This window comes from Seriola dumerili, unplaced genomic scaffold (genome assembly GCF_002260705.1).
Source record: "Seriola dumerili isolate Sdu_G_001 unplaced genomic scaffold, Sdu_1.0 BDQW01000088.1, whole genome shotgun sequence".
Classification (NCBI taxonomy): Eukaryota; Metazoa; Chordata; class Actinopteri; order Carangiformes; family Carangidae; genus Seriola; species Seriola dumerili.
This window is the reverse complement of record NW_019174343.1, coordinates 6,350,946-6,372,158: the sequence shown is the minus strand read 5'-3', so window position 1 is coordinate 6,372,158 and position 21,213 is coordinate 6,350,946. Positions and strand designations below refer to the sequence as shown.

Below are 21,213 nucleotides of genomic sequence, written 5' to 3'. Positions count from 1 at the left end.
ATGTTTGAATATCAGGCACAGCAGCAGTGATACTTGACAAACAGACTGGCAACACCCAATCAGGAGTTGTCCTCCCCCACAGAGGCAGAACTGTCTCGTCCACTCGACTATGTCATTATACAAATGTCACTATTTTTGCTCTTTGGAACATGGAGGACTGCAGTGTTGAACGGGCTGATTCTGATTGGCTGAGCATGTGTGTAGATCCATAATGATGTGCTCTCAGAGCTGTGTGACTGTGTGAAATAAATCATTCTTACCATCACTTGTTGCTAAGGTTTCCATAACTTCCATCTATAAATGTCACATCTAGCCATCAGACCCACACTGTTTGAAGATGGTGTGATGCAGTCTAAAGCTCTGGAATAAATAAGTGGACCTTTAGTTGTGATTGTTCTGTCAACTTCTGTTTTTCAGGGTCAAGAATAAACTAAAAACACAAATATAAACTTGTAAAACATGAGTCTTTTTTTCTACCAGAACAGTTTGACAGTGAACAGATGGAGGAGTGTAGTGAATACACACTGGATGAAATGACTCACTTGAATTTGCCTCTTGATGACTACAGCTCAAAGGTAAAAATAAACACCAGTGAGCTGAAGCTGCGGATGATGATACACAGCTATTTAAACCGTCTATCTTCCCCAGCTCTTCCGGATCGCGAGCGCAGGCACGACTGTAAACATCACAGAGCTTTGTGGTTCAAGAGGAAATGTGGCTCACTTCACCTCCTGTCTCGCACATTGCCAGTGCTCTGCATCGAGCCTATTGATTTCCTTTTCACATAAAAGTGGCGGTTTCTTATCTGCAGATGTTCAGCCCTTCCTCGGCATATGGATCTGGTCATGGCATGTGCTGTTTGGGCTGGCAGAGGGGTCGACTCTAGCGGAAGACGCCCATCTGGTTGGACCTTGACCTGAATGAAAATGGTCCTGGAGAAGTTTATGTCTACAGCTCTCAGAGGAATAAAAGAAACGGGGTTTCATTTCACTGACTGATGGAGACCTAAATTTCACCCTCATCCACAGAATACACTGAAGGATCACTGATAGGGCTTTGAGAGACCTTATGAACAAACACCATAATGGCGCCTTCAAAGAAAATTCCAACTTGTTCCATTTTTTCTCCCATCACATCAAATGGCAATTTTATTTCGAGCTGAAAGCCACCTGATGTGTTTGGTTTTTGCCCTTGCTACTTGAGAAGTGACCTGAAAGCAATTTTCTTTTTATGGTATACTTCTTTTATCCCTCGAGGGGGAGATTCTCTGCCCTCCCTCCTCGAGGGCCCTGGAGCAGGTACAGGTTAAGTATCAGGGCTCAAGGATACCTGGGGAAATGTATCCAGAGGCGAGAGGAATTCCAAAATATCCTGCGTGGACTGAAGAGCTGCTGCTCTGATGATTCTTTACTCAAGTAAATTTACTTAAATGACATTTTAACAACAAGTAGCTTACTAATGTACAGAAAGAAAAAATAATTATATTTGAGACATTTCTATACATGAGCTTTACATTGCAATGCAAGGACACAGCTGCGCATTATAGAGTGCATAAATAGTAAAAACACGTCACTTTCTTGTTCGGTAGCAGTGATTCTGTAACTGTTGAATATGCTTTTCACAGGCTGTCTTACTGAAACACACGCTGAATGGTCAAAGTGAAAATAGATATCCTGACTTTTAGTCTCCAATACAATTTCCCATTAACCTTTCCCTGTCTGGTAAATGCTCATGTCTGTCAAACTCCCTGCAACAAGTTTGCACTGCAGGATATTTGGTTTGAGCCCAGGACCAGGTCATATACTGTGAATGTCAAGATGTAAACATGTATTACAAAATGAAGTCTCAACCACTGGACTTATTTTGAAATATTCATTCATGAAATTAAACGACACAAAAAAAAAAAAAAGAGAATAAGTTTTGCGCTGTCACTCTTTAAAGCTGTATTTAATAGCAGAGGATGTTTGGAGCAACCATTAATTTACAAACCACAGAGAAATGGAATAAGCCACACTCCCTTGGTGGAAAACCTCATCACAAAATGAATCTGCACTTAAAACAAATAAGAACATCAGCTATTCCCTCCTGCTGACTTTCATATCTGCGCAGATTATCAGTGGCAATAGAGGAATGCAGTCATCGGTCAGAGCTTTTAGATGGAGCATTAGTGGGCTGCTAAGCAGCCTCTGGAGGGAGACATGATTGAAAGCTGTTGTCAATATGAGGGCTCCCTCATGTCATGTGTCGCTGCACTGTGGAGGCTTCCTCTGCTACAAACACACACTCCCTGGAACATCTCAATCAATAGTCTGCCATCTCAGATTCATACTCACTTCCTGTTTGTAAAGCAGCTGAACTCGCCTGTGTCTGTAAACACGTGTGAGTGTGGATGAGCAGAATCAATGATGGACACAGAGCAGCCAGAAAATAGATAACTTTAACAATTTTATTTGTGAAAAACTACAAGCAAAATTCATAAATAGACATTTCTATTTGAAGCAGAGGAAAATGATCAGGTTAGCCTATAAGCGCAAAGTCGTGCACATGCCAGAAACATGTATTATTTTAACATTATAAGCTAGACAAGGAGCTGTGATCTGCTGAAAATGCTGCGTACATTTCCACACCAGGAACATAATGTGACCATTTCACAAGGGGAAACAATGACACATCAGCTATAAGTTAAAAAGAAAAGAAAAGAAAAGAAAAGAAAAACTAAAATTGGATTAAACAAAGAATGGATTATTGTACTGTCCCTACATTTTTTTTTCCATTTTTTTTTTAAACCGAGCAATAACTTTAAAAGCATTGTACAAGACATTGTTATAGGAAGAAATGAGTTTGTATAATACACTTAATTGGAAATTCACGGTTAAGGTTATACAGTCAGTAAAACAAGCATTCTATATTTGGGTCTCTGACAAACAAAGCTAAAAAATGTAACCATCTTTACACAGTAAATTAAGGTTACTGGTCGCACACAAGAACAGAACTGCTTGCGCGGAAAGGAAACAGGAAACAAAAGACTTCAGCTCCGATGCCATTATTCATAGTGTTTGCTTTTGCACCTTTTTAAAATTCTATTTACAAGCAATAATTCATATACTCAGCAAATGGCCATTTGTCAATAATTTAACAATGAATCCTTTCTGTTGGAGTACTCATTCAAGTGAATGTGGTAGCAGATAAGGCAGGTGAAAAGATGGCTTTTTAGGCCCATTTCTAATAGATTGCATTACAAAGCAGGGTTTTTATTCTCAGTAAAAATTGGACAAAACATTTCTCCGTTGACCCAGCAGTCTCACTTTTTAAGTTCTATTCACATTGCTTTTCCTCACTTTGAACACTGATTCCATATTTGTATGCAATAAAGTACATAATTACATATTAACCATAGCTTAAGAGCAGAAAAAAGTCATGAACACGTTTCTCCTGGATTTCAAACATTGCTTACGACACACGTGATTATCATCCCTACGTGTGAACCTGCGGGGTTTCTAGTCAACACGGAGCAAATCGTGCTCCTCAGATCCTAGAATGAGTTTTCTGGGACGTGTTAACCTCACCTAACCTGGTTTCAGTTGCTCTGGGAGGCTCAACTGATGAGCTGGGGCCTCTGTTAGGGCAGCTACATGTACTGTGGTGGTCCCGCAGAATGAAGAGGGGGATTTACTAAGGCCAAAAGTCTTCAACCCAGCAGACCCCAGAGCTCTTCTCATCTACCCCACACCACACCCAAGTCTGCTTCTGATCACCTGCACAGTGAGGCAACATCCACCACTGAGAGTCAGAGCCAGGAGTTTTCTTCAACTCGGCTCACGCTTCTGACAGTTCTCTGCCCCGATTTAGCCGTGCACAGAGACAAGTGGACAATAAGAACACCATTTACATGGATTATATTAGTCTTTATTTAAACTGTTATTCATCTCACACATTAGATAATTGCATTTCAAATTGTTATTCATCTGTCTATGTATCATGTCATTATGAAATTCCTTTGGTCCTTCAATAAATAAAACTAAGATATCATATACACATTTATTCTTTATACAATTTCATACAGTTAAAAGGAAATTATGTTGGTCTAGTATCAGCTAAGGTGAAAGTGAATTAAAACCCTTAAATAAGCCTTGCTGTTCTAAAAATTGAAAGAGCAATTGTGTTCTATTAACTACTGCAATATTTTTTTGCCTTCAATGACAGGAGTCTTAAATTAATAAAAAATAAAAACAAGTCAATTGAATTGTCAATCTCTGTAAATTGTTCATGTCTTTGCACTTGTTTTCTGGGATATCAGGTTGAGAGAATGAAGATTCAAAATTGTCTTCAGGACCACAACAAAAAAAAAAAAAAATGAAATCAATTCACAACAGCTTGACACAACAGGTCTATTTTTACAGTTCAATTTTGGTTTTACCAAGTGGAACTGCGTGTGACCATCCTTCAGTGACAACAGAAAAAAAAAAAAAAAAACTCTGGCTCAAGAGATGAGAGGACAGCTCTATCTTCAGCCATAAACTCAATATTTAAGTATGGAATGCAGAAAATATCAACAGCTTTTAGTGTTTTACACAACAGCCTACACTGTACAGTTAAGGACATAAGATACTGTATAAGAGATCTGCTATAGCATACTAAATCATAGACAATCTCGTTGAAAAAGTCAGGTGTCTGAACTTCAGGTGATGATCTTCTGATGCACATTGACCTGTATAGAACGAGCAGATGGACCTGATGGAGGTCCAGACAGTGTTCAGAGTGAGACAGTGTTGTTGAGAAAAGTGAATGAGAATTTGATTCATCAGCACTTTGTCACATTGAGTGAATGGGCAATCCCAGATCTGCAAAACCGCTTCACAGTGTATCTAGCACCAGTGTGTGTTTGTGTGTTTTTGTGTGTGTGTGTGTGTGTGTGTGTGTGTGTGAGAGATGTGTTATGTGTGTCTGTCTGTGACTCGAGTCTTGTCCTATCATTTTCAAACTGTAATAAAAACACTGAAGGAACGATCGATCGGCAGAGCTACACAGCAAAGCTTCAACATAAAAAGGAGAATATCAAAGTATACAGGTGCAACAGGTAATAAATAAGGGTAATAATAGTTTAAAGTTATTAAAATGATGGTGGTTATTGTGCCCAGCGAAGAATTCTTCTTTACAAAAACAAAAAAAAAATGTCGACTTGGCCTCACATCCACATACAAATATAAAACAATACATACAAGTGTCTGGATGCTACCGCAGGGGGGTTTGGGATGGGGGCGTTATTCTTTGTAGCCCAGCTCTCCTTGCCTGTGCCACGGGTGTAACCACAAGGGAAGTTCTCCAAACAGGGCGTTTGTTTCCCCGACAGGCGCACCGCACTGTTCCTCTCAGCCAGCCAGATCCTCTCAGCATCCAGGGGTGGTCATGGAATGGAGGCAGGGCAGCAATGGGAACGGTGAAATCTCTCCCCCTATGGGATCCATAGTGTCCAGAAACGTGGGGGGAAAAGGGGGCGTGGAGCAGGGTGAGGACGGGGAGGAAAAAGGGGCAGGGCCTCAGAACGACTCATCGTGCCCCACAGAGAGATCCCCTTTAGGTGTGGAGGCGCGTGACGAGCCCTTGTCCATGCTCTCGGAGCCAGAGCTCTGGTGCTGCTGTTCGGAGCCCGCGCTGGACGTGATGGTGGATGAGGACGTGGAGGACGAGCGGGTCTTCTCCTTAAAGTCTGTTATAATAACCGTCACGTTCCCTACGGTGATGGCCAACTGCTGGGCGGTGCTCCGGTCAATGTTCTTCAGTTTGGGTCTGAGGGACAGAGATGGAGAGAAAAAAAACACAGAAAACCTTAATAACCAGAAATACAAACCACAATATGTGTGTCTCAACAACAAGGGGGAGGCTGCCAGCACTGTGGGGGCGGTTACACTAAATTGCTCAATTCATCGGGTGACACATGAACAGTCAGAACAAGTGTATATAAAGTGAGAGTGGGTGTTTAGTGTAAAAGATCATTGGTGAATCACTTGAGGTTTCCCACTAGCTTAGTGCAGCATGAGCTTCTCTAAGAAGAGGAGTTGTGTAGTCGGAGATGTGAAACCATGTGTTCTGCCACAGACATGCAGAGCAGCAGAGGCTGTACACACCTGGAAATGTGAGAGTTCTTGTTGGTCTTGGTTGCTGATTTGCCAGACTGTATGCTGTGTTTGTCACTAGGTGGGCTCTGATGGTTGTCTGATTTGGGTCTGGAAGAAAACAGATACACAGCAGTGAGGAAAACACCAGCACAGGAGACACCCAGAGACACAAGTGAAGCGTTGTCGTTTACACTGACCTGGTCTTTTTGCTGCTGGGCTTCTTTGTGACGGCTGGGCTGATGTCCTTCTCTCTGTCGGGTTTGTCTTTGATTGGCTGTTCCTTGTCGCTCTTGTCCTTCTCAGGGGTGTCTCCTTCTGGCCTAACTCTCTCTGGACGTTCACCCTCTGGGCGTCCCTCACCATTGGCGCGTTCTCCCTCTCCATCCGGGCGCTCCTTGTCTGTGCGCTCACTCCTCTCCCTCCGCTCCTTCTTGGGCGGGGGAGGCATCGGGTACTGCTGAGCCACCTGCTGGGCAACCAGCTGGGAGTTGATCCTGGGTTTCCTGTGGAGGGGATCCAAGGCACAAACATGGATTAGCCTCATAGTGGAGCTGCGAGCCGACTCTGGCCACGCACCAGCACAGTTACACTACGGCTGACAAAAGAGAGGTGACTGAACCTAGAGGCCGGTGAGGGGAAAGAGCTGCTGCTCCCAGCTGCTCCTGTTGAGGTAGGTTTACGCAGCCGCTTCCTGGTGGAGCAGCTCTGTTTAGAGGGCTAATCTCATTAGCTCACTGCTGTAATAAAATGAATGCACAGGATCACAAGGTGGGACATTTGCAGCACGTCACTTAGGTCTTCTAATCTGATTACAGCGGGGTTGGCCCCATTTGTCACAGACTGAGATTCAGTTGAACACGGTGTAGCTGCTCCACTCACTCACCAGCACAGAGCTACTCTGTCCCCTTTCTGACTCAATTTCAAATGCATACACATATTAACACAAACCAATACCTCTTTAAGGTTGATCATTCTTATTCATCAAAGACAATGAAAGTATGAAAGATAAATGTCACAAGCAAGAATCCCACTGAAATTTTCCCCTTCTGGAAACATCTTTTCTGAGGTGTATCACTAACAAACATGCATGCAGAAAGAGCAGCATCTTGCTCCATCAGCTGTGCATATGCACCCAAAGTCCAACTGCCTGAGCTGGCACACACACACACACACACCTGCAGCATAATGGACACCAGCTGGCAGCATCTGGGGGTGGGGGGACACCTCGGGGGAGAGGGATGAATGACTGCAGCTTTCCAGAGACTCCAACTCAAGCCGAGACCAAACCTTAGCCAGCAACATGGCTAATCACATGCCAGCGCTGGGCAAGCATGGTGAGGAGCAAACCACAAGTACGCTCACACTCTCTCACACACACACACAGACACAACACACACAACACAACACACACACACACACACACACACACACACACACACACACACACACACACACACACACACACACACACACACACACAGCGCACTTGAAAAGCTTAGCGTGCAAACAAACAGCTTGGCATGGCTCGATGGCTGCTCGGGAGGCCTTTCAACAGGAACACAACACGTTATACTAGCTAGCTGTGTATACTCAACCCTTCCAAACCCAATTCTAGTCTTGGCAGGAATGTTTTGTGATATCCCACCAGTGGAGAAAAGGGCCCATGATCCTGAGGACTGCTTTATGAGACCTGTGCTCAAGTAGGGAGTCTTGAAAGTTGTAGAAAGTGTCTGTCAAAACTTCAGGTCAGATAAAGAAAGGGTTACTGCTGGAAAATGAAGCTCTCCCAGTGAAATTAAATGTTTTTGTCTATGCCATGGGAGTAGGCTACAGTGAACCCAGTCTAAGAGCAAATGAATGTGGTAAAAAGACTGATGATGCTGATTTTAGTGGCTTTTGGTGAAGAGTGGTTTTCAGACAGCTGCTTATGTGGTTAGCCTCAGTGTTTCAATTTGACATCATCATATGGTCAGTTCAGTTGCTCTCATTTTTGCACCTCCATCCTCTCAGGTCTTTCAGAATTGACTCTCCACTCCCTCACTCTCTGTATCTTTTAGTAGCATTGCACTTTTGAAATTTTGTTCATCTTTCCTATCAATTTTCAGCCCAACTTTTTTCCCTGACTTTTTTCTCCACTGCTCCATCAAACTCATCAAGCATCCTCCTGCTGCTGCTCCCCACAGACTGAGAGAGGCTTTGAGGAGGGGCTGGGGGGCATGCAGCCGATCAGAAGGCAATCTATCGGGGCATAATAGAGCATCATGTCGTATTGCTTGCACTACACTCCAATCAATACACCAGCTGTGGCGAATGCTGATGAGCCCCCGGCTGTTGATCCAGTATCCATTACTTGCTGTGGCTCTTCAGAGCCTCAGGGTCTCTCTACCTGCTGCCCTTGTGTGAGGTACCCTCTGGGACACTGAAGAAGGTGAGAATTAAGAGTGGTGATGTGGGAGTGAAATTTTCCTCCCATCCCATTCTAGCTTCGTAACTGCCAACCCTATCCTGTCCCGTCAAATTGATGCCAATTCCATTTCAATCTAGAGTAGAGCTCCTCCTTGTAGGGCTTGGATAAATCCAACTACACTCTAAATACTTTGAAATGTGTAAATGTAAGTAAAAGAAATTATATTGCTATTATTTTTGACAGATTTTGTAATTGCAATCAGTCACAATTTTAGTGGGAATGGACATTTCTGCACTTAATTTTCACTGAAAAAATATAAAAATGGTTATGATGTGATTTTATGCTGTACCAAACAAGCACGTTCCCTTACAGCTGGAGAAAATGATTTGTAGGCCATCTCACACCACAGTGCTTCATTTATAAGGGTATGTTGTGACACATTTTACTTTTATCAAAAAAGTGCAGCTCCTGTGATTTGGATATTACACGAACAAGTTGTTGAGCCTTATACTAGCACAGTCTAAATCACAGACACACAGAGAGGGCTGGTAAAACCTTTATGGATTTTCTGACCAATGAGGCATCCCACTGGGATGTCCTGATATGCCTGATGGCCATTCTGACTTGGTTGTTCTTGTTGTAACGACGTTACCGGGGAACGGGGGTCGCTAGTGAGCTTTCCAACCATTATATCTAAGTTTCCAACCGAGCTGCTGCAAATTCCCTGATGCTTAGGCCCAGTGGGAGGTCAACTTAAGGCCAGTGAGCCGCCGGGCTTGAAATACACTGGCAAAAACCCTGGATTAATTGTTCAGCCGTAGTAGGTGATTAATTTGATGATTAATCATGAAGTGATGATATAAAGTTTACAATACTGGACCTGTCACAAGTACTGACACAACACCAATTTTTCAAAGCAGGCTCATACTGTGTATGACTTATTTTCTAAATGTATACTGGGCAATTAATACATGCCATAACCCCATGCTGAACAAGCTGTGACATTTAAAACAAATGTCACATGATGTTAATGTAGATTCCTTCAGATTTCCCCGTCCTGTCCACATTCTGATGACAGTCCAGTGCAGTACACCCCATGCAGATCCAGTAGGTCTCTGGAATACCACAGGATTCCTGATCCAATGTCAGCAGCTGTTGGGAAATTGTCAACATGCCACTGAAACAGTGCGACAAAGAATATAAGTGTTGGGTGGGCAGATTGAGCGACATGAGAAACCAGCAGTGATCAAAGATGCAATAATGACGTGCTCGCCCACATTCAACCATCATGAAAAAATATTTGTGTCTCTAACCCACAGCCATGAGTAAACAGATTTTGTACACAGACGGCGTTCAAGGAGACCAGAAATCATTTAGTCTGGCAGTGAGAGCTGCTCGCCAAGGAGGTGGTGAATAAGTGATTGACTGATTGACAAGATCCACGCCTCCTCTGCCTGTTGCAGAGCTGAGGCCCTGGTCAGAGACTGAGATTTGTGTCAGCGGCGGCAGAAGCAGCCGCAGTAGTTAAGCAGTGATTCAGTGCCAGTTGTAAGTCAGCCATGAGATGCTGCTGGCATGATACAGCCACTGCTCTCTTTGCCCCATTATTTATTTACTGACCAGATATGATGGTTTTGCACGGCACTGCTCTGTGGCTCATTAACATAGCTGGAGATTCTGCATGACACCACGTGTGTGCCACTTGCCTTTATTAAATAATGGTGGTCCTAAACAACTGGAAAAAGAACTCTCCCCCTGTCCTTCTGCCTAAAATTATGCCTCATATTTAAAATTAATTACAGTTTATATTTAAATAAGCCGTCCATGTCGCTGGGCAGAGTACTAATTACTACAACATTGCTAAAAAAAAAAAAAAAAAAAAAGTACCATACAACTGTAATATAATTATTATGCAAACATCCAAATTAAACAGACACGATCCACTGTATGACAAGAGGTACTGGAAATGATACCAGGACCTGGACCAGGAACCCCAGGGTCCAACTGCAGAGACTGCTCCAACCTCCCACTGCTGCCAACATATTCCTGTGGAATCAGTACGAGTGTGAGTGTGTGTGTGTGTGTGTGTGTGTCTGTGCCTGCCTATGTGTATAGTGTATAAATCCTGCTGTCGAATCATTTCCCACTGTGAGGGCTTACAGCATATTACCTCCCCTGCGCACAACAATAAGTCGTGATTGACAGCTCCTCCTACGCTTGCCCCTAAATTCCACCTTCTAGGGGAGGGAGGAGCGGGGAGACTCCCTCCACGGGATGCCCTGAAATAACTATCATCATGCTTAAAAGCTCCTAATTCAGTCAGACTGACACCCATAGTTAGACTGCTCCACTCAGCCTGAACCATCCCAGAAACAGACACACCTCTGCTCAGCTGGGGCTCTCGCTGGCCAGAAGCAGCTGATGCTGCGAGCCAAGAGCAAAAGCTGAAGCTGCCGTTTCAGAGGTAACTCTTTCTACAGAAATCAAAAACAATGAGCCTGTGCTCTTCATGGAGAGACAGAGTAATGAAGAGAGTGAGTGAGCGATGGAGAGTGTGATAGAGAGAGAGGCACAGGAAAGCCCTCATTAACACAGCTCTTTTATTTGAAGTGCTGTGTGGAGGACAAGCAATTATTTCCTGCCAGGCTGAGTGAATGCAGTGGCAGACAGCTGAGTGAAGAGGAGAGGGAGAGGGAGACAGCCAACAGACAACAGTCTTCCTCAACCACGGACAGCCCACTGAAGAGCTCAGACTATTTAACATCACCCACTCTCTCATTCAGACTACACAGTATGAATGTGGGCTCCTTGTCCTGTGTGACGTACAAAGTTGTTGAGAAACATAAATCCTCCATTCACATACATTCACCAGTGACCTGGTTTCCCCCCACACATGACTGAGAGACCATCACAGCCTCAGCCTTGAGCACATTTCTCAGATTGGACAAATGCCAGGGGGCTTTAGTTTGATCACAGCACCTCCCTATGACATGCTGGAAAACAGGGAACCAATGATCTACACTGCGTCCACATTTGTTGTACACCTTGATTATTATGCAGAAACACGTGATACCCGCCCTTCCCCCCAACCACTATGAGGGTGATGAAGCAGAGCCCAGAGCTGCCTGACTATGCTGCTTCGAATTTGTTGACCAGTCAGCAGGTTTTTATATATGTATGCTCTATTGTTGTATTGTTGATTGTTGAGCAATCTTTCCAGAATGACTTGAAGTGTGTCTGGGAATAGCTCTGCATGGCCCCTGCATGACCCGATTCATGAGACGGCCAAAATTTTCTCTTAACGGTGCAACAGTGCACAAAATTGTCCTCTATGTGTCATTTCACAGTAAATTAAATACTAAATGCAACATTTTAATAGTAGCACTTCATGTTTAAGAGTAACTCGAGCTGAACTGGCAGCCATTTTGATAATTGATAAATCTTTTAAGTCACTGTTTAAACAAAAATGCCAAATGTTCACCACTTCCTGTTACCTGAATGTGAGTATCTGCTGAACTTCAGTCACCTATGATATTAAACAAATTTTGGGGGGTTTTGGACTGTTAACAGAACAACTTGGCATTGGCATTATCAATGAATCCATCAGTTATTTTCTTGGTTATTTGACTGATTGTTTGGTCAAAGTTTTAAGATGCGCCTCCATCAGTGAGCATGAAAAAACCTATTAATTAATTTTTTTGGGGTCAGTAAATTGACAAATACAAATACTACATAGACTGCAGGACTTACACTCAGTTGTCAATTTACTGTAAGAGGAACACCTAGCTAAAACTAATGCTGTGGTCTGTGGTGCTGTTGAGCTACATGGTGTTATGTTGACAGGTGATGCTATTATTTTGTCCAAACCATTCAAATCAATGAGGGTAAACTAAGCAACAGACGCCTCTTTGTATAATGCAATACAGTTCAACAGCACCATAAACTGCAACCACAAAAAAAATCACAGTGGAATCAACAACTCTCTAACACAGTTTGAACAAAAACTGAACATTATAACCTTCATGAAGGAGGATTTATTACAGGACTGTTGTATCAGACTGCGTCAGTTTTAGCTCTTTCTTTATAAACTGACAAGTGAGTGTATGTTCCCTATGTGAAATTTTTGATCAGTCTGAGCCTGAGGTGACTTAGGTAGCGTTGTCACCTCTGGCCATGGATGGGTAAAGAAATCTGTGTGAGTGGGTGTGTCGGGAGGTTGAATGAGGATAACACGTGAAGAGCAGCCTGGGGCTATAGTGCTTCTCAATTCATTCCCACTGCCCACCAGAGGCATTAAGCATTCATCCTCTTATCCATCCCTTCCAGTCAGGATTTTGAGGGCTTACTGATACTGTCACTTTTTCCCCTCTAACCCCTTCACCTTACCCTCCTTGTGGGGGTCTGTAGATCCCCCACAAAGTTTCTATCATATTTCTCTGTCTGTATGCACAGCAGGCTCCAGAAAGCATCTACATTCCACAACTTGTCCTCAAACAGCAAAAGAGCACAACAGTCAGGTATGGCATTTAGTTCCCGCAGTACTGAGTACTGACAAGGGGTTGACTGATTATTGGCCTGGCCCATTAATGGATCCGATTTTATACAATTATTGGAATAATTTTTTTAAACTGATTGCTGATAAAAAAAATCATTTAAAAATGCACCAGGAATGCCCCAGTGGCTTACCTGACAGTGTGTACCACATAGGCTTAGTCCTAACTGTAGCGGCCTGGGTTCAAATCCAAACCATGGCCCTTTGCTGTATGTCATCCCCTCTCTCTATCCCACTGACTTTCAGGGAAAAAGTGCCTTCTTTGGCTCTGATGCAGCCGCCTCTCCCTGTCTGTAGTAACTAGCCTGTGATCTCGAACAATGTCATGCCCACAGCACCATCTGATTGGCTAAATGTCACAAGTAATTGCCTATCAACACTGAAGGCTACTGTGTACACAGACTGGAGCAGCTCCAGTGAGCGAGGCACCAGATATTTCTGACTTTATCTACGCTGAAGTTGCAAAAACACCACAACCTTATGAACAAGTTAATTTGTTGATCCAAGACACACAAAGCAAGAGAGAGCAGGATTAGCAAGACAGTTGTTAAAAGAAGCAGAGAGCTTTGAGTGCCTGAGCAAAACTAGTGTAAATTTAAATGTATAGCAGGTAACTAGCCGCTGTGATGAAGAAAATAGCAACATTAACTTTGTTGAGATAGAGCAGCAAAAAACACTACCAGTAACAGAATCTCCAATATGCTTACTGCAGCACGTCAGCACATGAACAGCCACTCACTACTGTTACTGAAAAGAAATTTTACGTAGAAGTAAAATTATTTGTGTAAAAGTCAGTTGAAGATTTCAGTTAAAATGTTTCACACTTTTAAAAAGGGAGAGCAGAAAGGGGTAAAGCATGTTCTATTATGATAACTATTAACGGCATCTTTAGGCTACCATGGTATTTCAACGCATATACACTGTTCCCAGTTGACAACAGCACAGAAAACAACCACTAACTTCTAGTCAGGCTCTTTGCAGCCTGTGCATGAAAACTGATAATTACAAATCATTTGGCATTTTATTAGGAACACCTAGCTAAAACTAATGCAGTCTAATACAACAGTCCTGTGATAAATCCTCCTTCATCAAGGTTATAATTCAAATTGTTGATATTGATTTAAATGTATGCTCATTTTGGAGGATGTAGTGTGTGGTGCTGTTGAACCGTATTGCATTATAAAGTTTCTGTTATTTAGCCTACCTTCACAGCTTTAAATGTTAATAAGATTGCTAATAAGCTGTATCACACTCAGTCCTGAAAAAACCTTATCACTTATCACTGATAATATCGGACAAGGCAAAGAAATTCAGGGAAATCTCTCAAAGACATCTCAACTTTTCGGTAACAAACTTCAAGCACCACATTGGCTGCCATGAGTGTGCTTCTCTGCTCCTCCTAACAGGCAACAGGAGTCTGGCTATCTTGACTTTCTGTACATCTGAGTGAGACATGGGCAAGAAGAAAAGGAGGTCTATGACAGAGGAATTAAAAGAGGAAGTGTCTAAGTTTGAGTCTGCTCATGTGTAAAAGACAGTTCATCTTCACACTGACAAGTTTTTCCTTTCCATGACTGACCTTTCAGGCAGACTGACAGCGAGTCATTGCAAAGGCACTAAGCACATATGAGCTACTTCCATCAGCAGCACTGTGTCATGTTGCCCAGTATCACTCATTTGTTTTCCTTCTCTCTCCATTGCCTCTCCATCATTGTCCCTGTCTTCTTCCCTGCTCTCTCTCTTCACTTTCTCCCCACGCATTAGCCCCCCCCCCGCCACCCTCCCTAAATCCCACTGGCTTTAAGTAGGTCTCTTGTTCACCTCTTTTCACCCTCTCTCCTGCTGCTTGCCCCTGGTGTGCGTGAGCTATCTGTCAAGTAGACCTGGTCACCCTGTCTCGCTGTTGTCCAGTCATCTTCTTGCCAGTTTGCTTTAGTATAAATACAGCCTGGTTTGAATTTACTCAACAAATCATCAAGCAGCAGTGCACCTTCACAGCAGGCACTCATGTTCCACACAAGGAGAACAACATCAAGCAAGCAAACAAAAACAACAAGTGGGGAAACCTGACACCAAGAGGTCAAATCCAAAGCCTCTACTGATCACAACAGCCAAGATTCAAATCTACAAGACTGATTAGAGTTTTTCTGAACTATAGCTTCACGATAATGCTCAGACTAACGATGGCTAACTAGCTTTGAAACTGGATTAAGGATCAATAAGAGTAAAACACTTGAAATTACTACAAACATTTTCTATTCTGGTTTTTCTCTCGATCTCATGTGTAGCAAATGACACTCAAATGCTACTGTTCTTTTTCCATGCATGGATGGTGGTGCCGGTAGAAACAGAAGAGGCTGTCCAGTCTCCCCCTCCCTGGGTAATGATGTGCCTCGCTCTGCTGTGCCCCTGGAGACTCTTGGCTGAGTGAGCACATCCCCCTTGCAGCCATCCATACCCCCCCTTCCTTCAACACACACACATAAATGTCCAGACGCTACGCTCCTCTCTGTCTCTTCACCGCTCTGTTTCTCTCCTTGTCCTCTTTTGCCCTCTTCTTCTTCTTACTCCGCAGCTCTCTCTGACTCCATACTTAACAACTCCCTTGCTCCCGTTCTACTTGTCCTCATATGCTTTTGTCTGTAGTTTCCCGAGACACCTCACTCCCTCACTGTCACACTCATTTGCTTGCCTCGTCTTTTTCCTGAATGGGAGGAGCTGTGATTCAACAGCTCTCTCAACATTTCTCTGTTTTGTCAGATTGCCAAATTGGCTATTGTATTTAATCACTCACACTCTGCCAAATCCCATGAAGTAATTAAGAACTTTTAAATCCGGCAATTAACGTAAAGATTAGGGCTACCCGCTCGTGCTTAGGGTTTTAGTGCAGATGCTGATAATGCTGGATAAGCAAAAGCAGCTTCCTCTGAGCGGGGGCTGCTGTGGGGGCATGGGGTGGGCGAGGAAGTGCAGATATAAATTGAGCACCAGCATGTCCCTCTTATGTAATTCCATTATCCTAGACAATTTGCCTTAATGTGACAGTGGGAGAATCCACGGATTATAATGACTCTATTCCATCATTGTAAAAGACAGAAAGGCACACACACGCCGAGACACACACACAAACACACACTGCAATCATTTTCCAATAATTGTGCAGCTTCAACACTTACACACAGACACAGAGAGAGAGTGAGAGGGAGAGAGATAGAGAAAGAGAGAGATGCACTTTTACTTTTTTTGGCCCAACAACTAACCCTAGCTTTAGGGCTGGGTATCATTTAGATTTTATCCTTTCTGTTTATCAATCCTGCTTCTAACATTCATAATCTGTGGATTTATGGGTTTCCCATATGGTCTTACTATAAAGCCACAGGCTAAATGCAAAACACATTTGGTTAAGCACGTTTGCATCTTTAAATATCTACAGAGTCGTGGACAAATTACAGCAACTGCATTTGGTTGACTGGTTTGGTTTGTCACAATGATCAAAACGACAGAACATCACACAAGCTACAGGTGACTGAAATAAAAAAAACTGACTTTTGTGGTGAGGCTGTGCTGTGATTTTTCTCTCACAGCACAGCTTCACCTTTTAACCGACTTCAATAAAAGCTGGCTATTATGAACCTACAGAGATAGCTTGGTGACACAGACAGAGATAGAAGACAAAGTATGTGCAAAAAAATTTCATGTGTTTTCATCTGATTGAGCTCAAAACATCAAGTTGTTAAGAGTGACACCTTTACAGCATATTTCACACTGCCAATCACGATTTCTTCAACAGGTTAGGTTTGTTTTACTGAGTCAGCTGGACTCCACCCATTGAGAACATCTGACAAAAATGTATATTAGATCTGTATCCAGCTTGTCTTTTAATCTTTCTATCTACATTCACTGGCTGTTAAATATATCACTATAACACTGTATCAACAAGTATCAAGTTGCTTTGATTTCTGTTCAAATTATGTTTAAATATTTATGGAAAGAACACTCATTGAACTTTTTAAAGAACATTTTCTATCGACCTTATGTCTGACACCTATTTGAATAATCCCCGTATCTCATACCTAGTGTATCAGTTCTAATATTTTCAGTTGTGTGTCCATGCAGCAGTCCGAGTTTCAAATATATTTAAGTTTATTTAATCGAGTCAAAGCACTGCATTTTACTAACAAGTGAGAAACATGCATTTGTTCTGTTTTATATAAAGCACATATGGTAGTTACTTGAAAATGGTTGACAACACAGCATCAGTGCGCAGATAACAGCACAGCAGTCAAAGACTGAGGTACCTCAAGACTTCCTGTGATCCCAACCATCAATCAACTTTAGAGGCTCCTAATGGTTTCTCCCTGGGCCCCGGGGCTGCCAGAGGTGCATACCAAACACCACCACAAAGCAAACTGATGTACAGCAACACGGTGTCACGTTCACACAGCGATCAGGTTCAGATGCCAGAAACATTTAAATATGATAGCATGCACCACACAGGGAATGCTAATGCAAGCCCTCCTCCAATTACCAAAGAACCAGGGACTGAATGCAGCTTGGGCTACTTGGACTTGTAGATTAGCAGCGAGGTCAGGTGCAAAAAGCAGAGTGCTTTCTTGTTTAAGAGTCAGAATGGCAGAGGCTAGATTTAGCCTACTTGGGTATCATGTTACATCACTGAGCTGGACTGGGTCAACAGGTTCATTAGGCTGCGCTCGGATGGGGAGAAGGGGGCCTCTCCCCGCATGCTGATGCCACAGCTCTCGTTAACACACATTCTTGCCTCCATTAGCACAAATCAGAGCTGCATGACCCACAGTTACCTAGCTTACCTACCGCTGGCAGGGGACAAAGTGCGATTCAAGTCTTGCTGAGTGCAAGCCACTATCTGTCAATCACCATGGATCATGTTAATTGTGTATTCTCCATCAACACCTGTGGAAACAGCTGGTGTCTCAATGACCCAGTGCAGACTTTGAGAGATGAATGTATCAAGTTTAAGGGGACGGAAATATTAATCTGATGTGATCTGATTATTTCACTTAAGACAGGAATGACTCAAAAGTGCAGCTAGAAATCATATCCTTGCACAAATATCTGCTGACTGCAACCTGTTGTACCAAGCCCTTTTCCAGAATACATGTGAGGTGTGAATGACTGTACCTAAAACTTAATCTGCACCTTTTTCTCCTTACTACAGTCAACTACAACCAGCACTGGCTGACCTTTGTCCCAGGACACAGGAAAAAAAAAAACAGACACATTTGGACACTGTGGAAGGAGTGTGTTGAAAGAGCTGGCTTCAACACATTTACATCATGCAAAACAAGCAATTTCAAACATATCTTAAATATAATCAAGTCACTCTGACTGCACAAATCAATACCTAACCTGATCTATCCTGAAGAAAACACAAAAGTGTGACTTCAGCATAAGAGAAAACAAGTGTTTTGACTCCGACCAGCTGTGAGGAACTCTAATTAGTGAACACACATGTCCTCATGCATAAAAGCACATTCAAAGCGAAGCCTTAGATAAAAGCAGCAAGACAAACATCCACACATAGCCTTAAGTATGAATCATTTAGCTAAGAGCGTGTCGCTTTGTCCCATGCTTTGCTGAAACACATCACACAGTGAAGAAAAGACAGCTAATTAGTACTCATTAGAATAAGAGGCAGCCCCACCACTATACAATTGCATTAATCAAAGGTTAACTATTCAGATCAAACAGCAATGTGTGACAAACACTCCAGTGATGTCATGTGCTAGCATTTACCAAATAGAGGCAACTGGGCTGTTGCCAAAGAACAGTGGCAGGATGGCTACGACATGCTTGTCTCCGCTTCCTGCTTTCGCGCAGTGTGCTCAGCCTGCATCATCAGCTGTGGTCTTAAGCTACACGCTGCTGGGAAAAACTCATAGGGGGAAGGGAGCCAGACAATTAAGATTAAAGCCCAATCTTTAGGATTCTCAGTAAACCAGCGTCAAATGTGTTCTCCCCGTTTGTGGTGCGCCAGGGGTGTCAGTCGAGCCACTCATTGTAAAACCACAGCTGGAAAGGTTAGAGTGCAGGGACTTGTCAACAAACCCGCAAATGACTCATCTATCTCTCCACCTCATCATGCAACTGATGACATGAGCAAACAAACTCACACTGTGGCACACGCAACTTATCATCAAAAACATTCCCCAAAACAGAAGGAGGAGGCGTGAGTATACACAAAACCGAAAGGGAATCCTGTCATGATGTTCATGTTATACAGTGATTTCATCTCAGTTTCCCATAAGACGCAATCTTCAGCTGACATGACATTTATTCTGAGTTGAACTGATGGGAAATGTTGGGGACATACAAGCCTGTTACTATAAATGCTGATATGATTAATCTGAAGATCAAACAAGAGTGATTTCACTTGTAAACAGCTTTGAGAACAAAGCAAGTTTGTGGCAGACTGAGTTTTGAAAATGATTAAATTACAGCCAAATGTGTGGATTGACATTTAAAAAAAAAAAAAAAAAGGGATTTTTGGAACATTGGAAGAAGCTGGTGAACCTCCTCTAAGCACTGTGTCACAGCAGACTGGGCATGAAATGACTGCAACTACGCGGCATAAGGGAAAAAAGTCTGACGTACAAAGAAATATCAAAAACACATATCTGGAGTTGGTGTGTCTAATCGTCCTTACAACTACTTTTCTTAACCTAAGATATACAACCATGCCCTTACTGTATATCAGCTTCATGCACCTATAAATCTTACTTGTCAGAGCAATAAAAGAACCTCCGCAATCCTACAGGTAGGTGAAATGTGCATACATGCATTCACCTTGTTTCACTCCATGAAAAAAAGCAGCCCTCTCGCTGTTGCTCTGTTGATGCACTGTAGCTTTACAGCCATCATGAAGTATGGTCCCTCTTCCCCCCCCCCCCCCCCCCCTCCTTCTGGCTAGTGAAGCAGCCAGCCTACCTAGACGAATGCATAAAAGCAATGCAATGTTAGTCGCATAAAATGAGAAACTACGGATAATCCAGAAAACGGCAGAAGATGTTTGCAAGACTGTCCATCAACAAGTCCCCATTCTCTCACAGACAAATAGGCTGTCGATCAAAGTTGTCATTCCCATAAATTGCGATGCAATGCTGCTGCAGCCAGCCAAGCTGGGGAAAAACGAGACGCTCAGACGAGAGGGAGAGAGAGAGAGAGAGAGGCAGCGCTACGTTACCTTGTGGATGTGCCCTTCCTCACATCGCAGATGCTGCATTTGAAAGCCTCGGCGGTGTTCCTGAAGGTGCAGACACTACAGTCCCAGTAGCCGTCGTCAGCGGTCTGTTTGGCTTGTCTTTTTGGCCTTACAAATGAGACAAATGTTAAGGTCAAGTTAGTTGAAGAAATACCTCCAACATATTTCATGAATTAACAAGAGGGGAGATTGTGACAAACATAACCTGTTGTGTAATTTACAAGCTACTTAGCGCAATACAAAGCATGGAGGTGTTGTCATTAATATTGGGTTCGAGTCCCGGCAAGTACAGCTCCTTGGTTAATAAATCCCCTCAGTGGCGAAGCGGACGACTATCCACACCGTCCGATTGTATCGCCAGCTAGGCTAGCAGGCAGGCAAGCATTGCTAAAATTTTCGGCATCGAAGCTTAGCATGTCGGCTAACGAAACCCATATCAAACAATGTCAATTTCGACATTGACCCTCCAAAAGGCTTCATCGAGACGGAAGAGCGTTTCAGGGAATGCCAGGCGTATCCTCTGAAAAATTTCCCTTTGTCTGTTAAGTGACTGGGTTGTAGGGAGCGAGAAGCCGCCATAGTGACTGCACTATTCTAGCTAGCTGTGGCATACCAACTGAAAAAGGGAGAAACGATCTCTGTGAGAGAGAAACGCGTCCGAAAATCGAGCCCAAAACGCACAAAACAAGTGTAAATCGACAGTGGGCGGTCGCATTACCTGGTAGGGCTCTTTTTGTCGCCCATGGTGAAGAGTAGTCCTCGGAAATAAGAAGAAAAAGGGGCCTCCTTTAATTGTCAGTGAGTGTAGTAGGATCCAGATAGAGCCGCTGCTGAAGCTGTTGGCAGACAGGCTCCACTCAGCGCTGGCTCGAGGCACGGCACAGCGACTGACTGCACT

General features: G+C 43.2%; 1 protein-coding gene across 1 annotated transcript; it reads right to left on the bottom strand.

The window, feature by feature from the left end:
- Nucleotides 1-2,504: 2,504 nt before the first annotated feature.
- Nucleotides 2,505-21,138, bottom strand: rybp (RING1 and YY1 binding protein). The gene is made up of 5 exons (XM_022745609.1): nucleotides 21,034-21,138; nucleotides 20,298-20,423; nucleotides 6,314-6,619; nucleotides 6,126-6,224; nucleotides 2,505-5,787 (listed from the first exon to the last, which is right to left on the bottom strand). The coding sequence occupies exons 1-5, from the start codon at nucleotides 21,057-21,059 to the stop codon at nucleotides 5,538-5,540; spliced, it is 807 nt and encodes a 268-aa protein (XP_022601330.1). The 5' UTR covers nucleotides 21,060-21,138; the 3' UTR covers nucleotides 2,505-5,537.
- Between the last annotated feature and the right edge of the window lie 75 nt (nucleotides 21,139-21,213).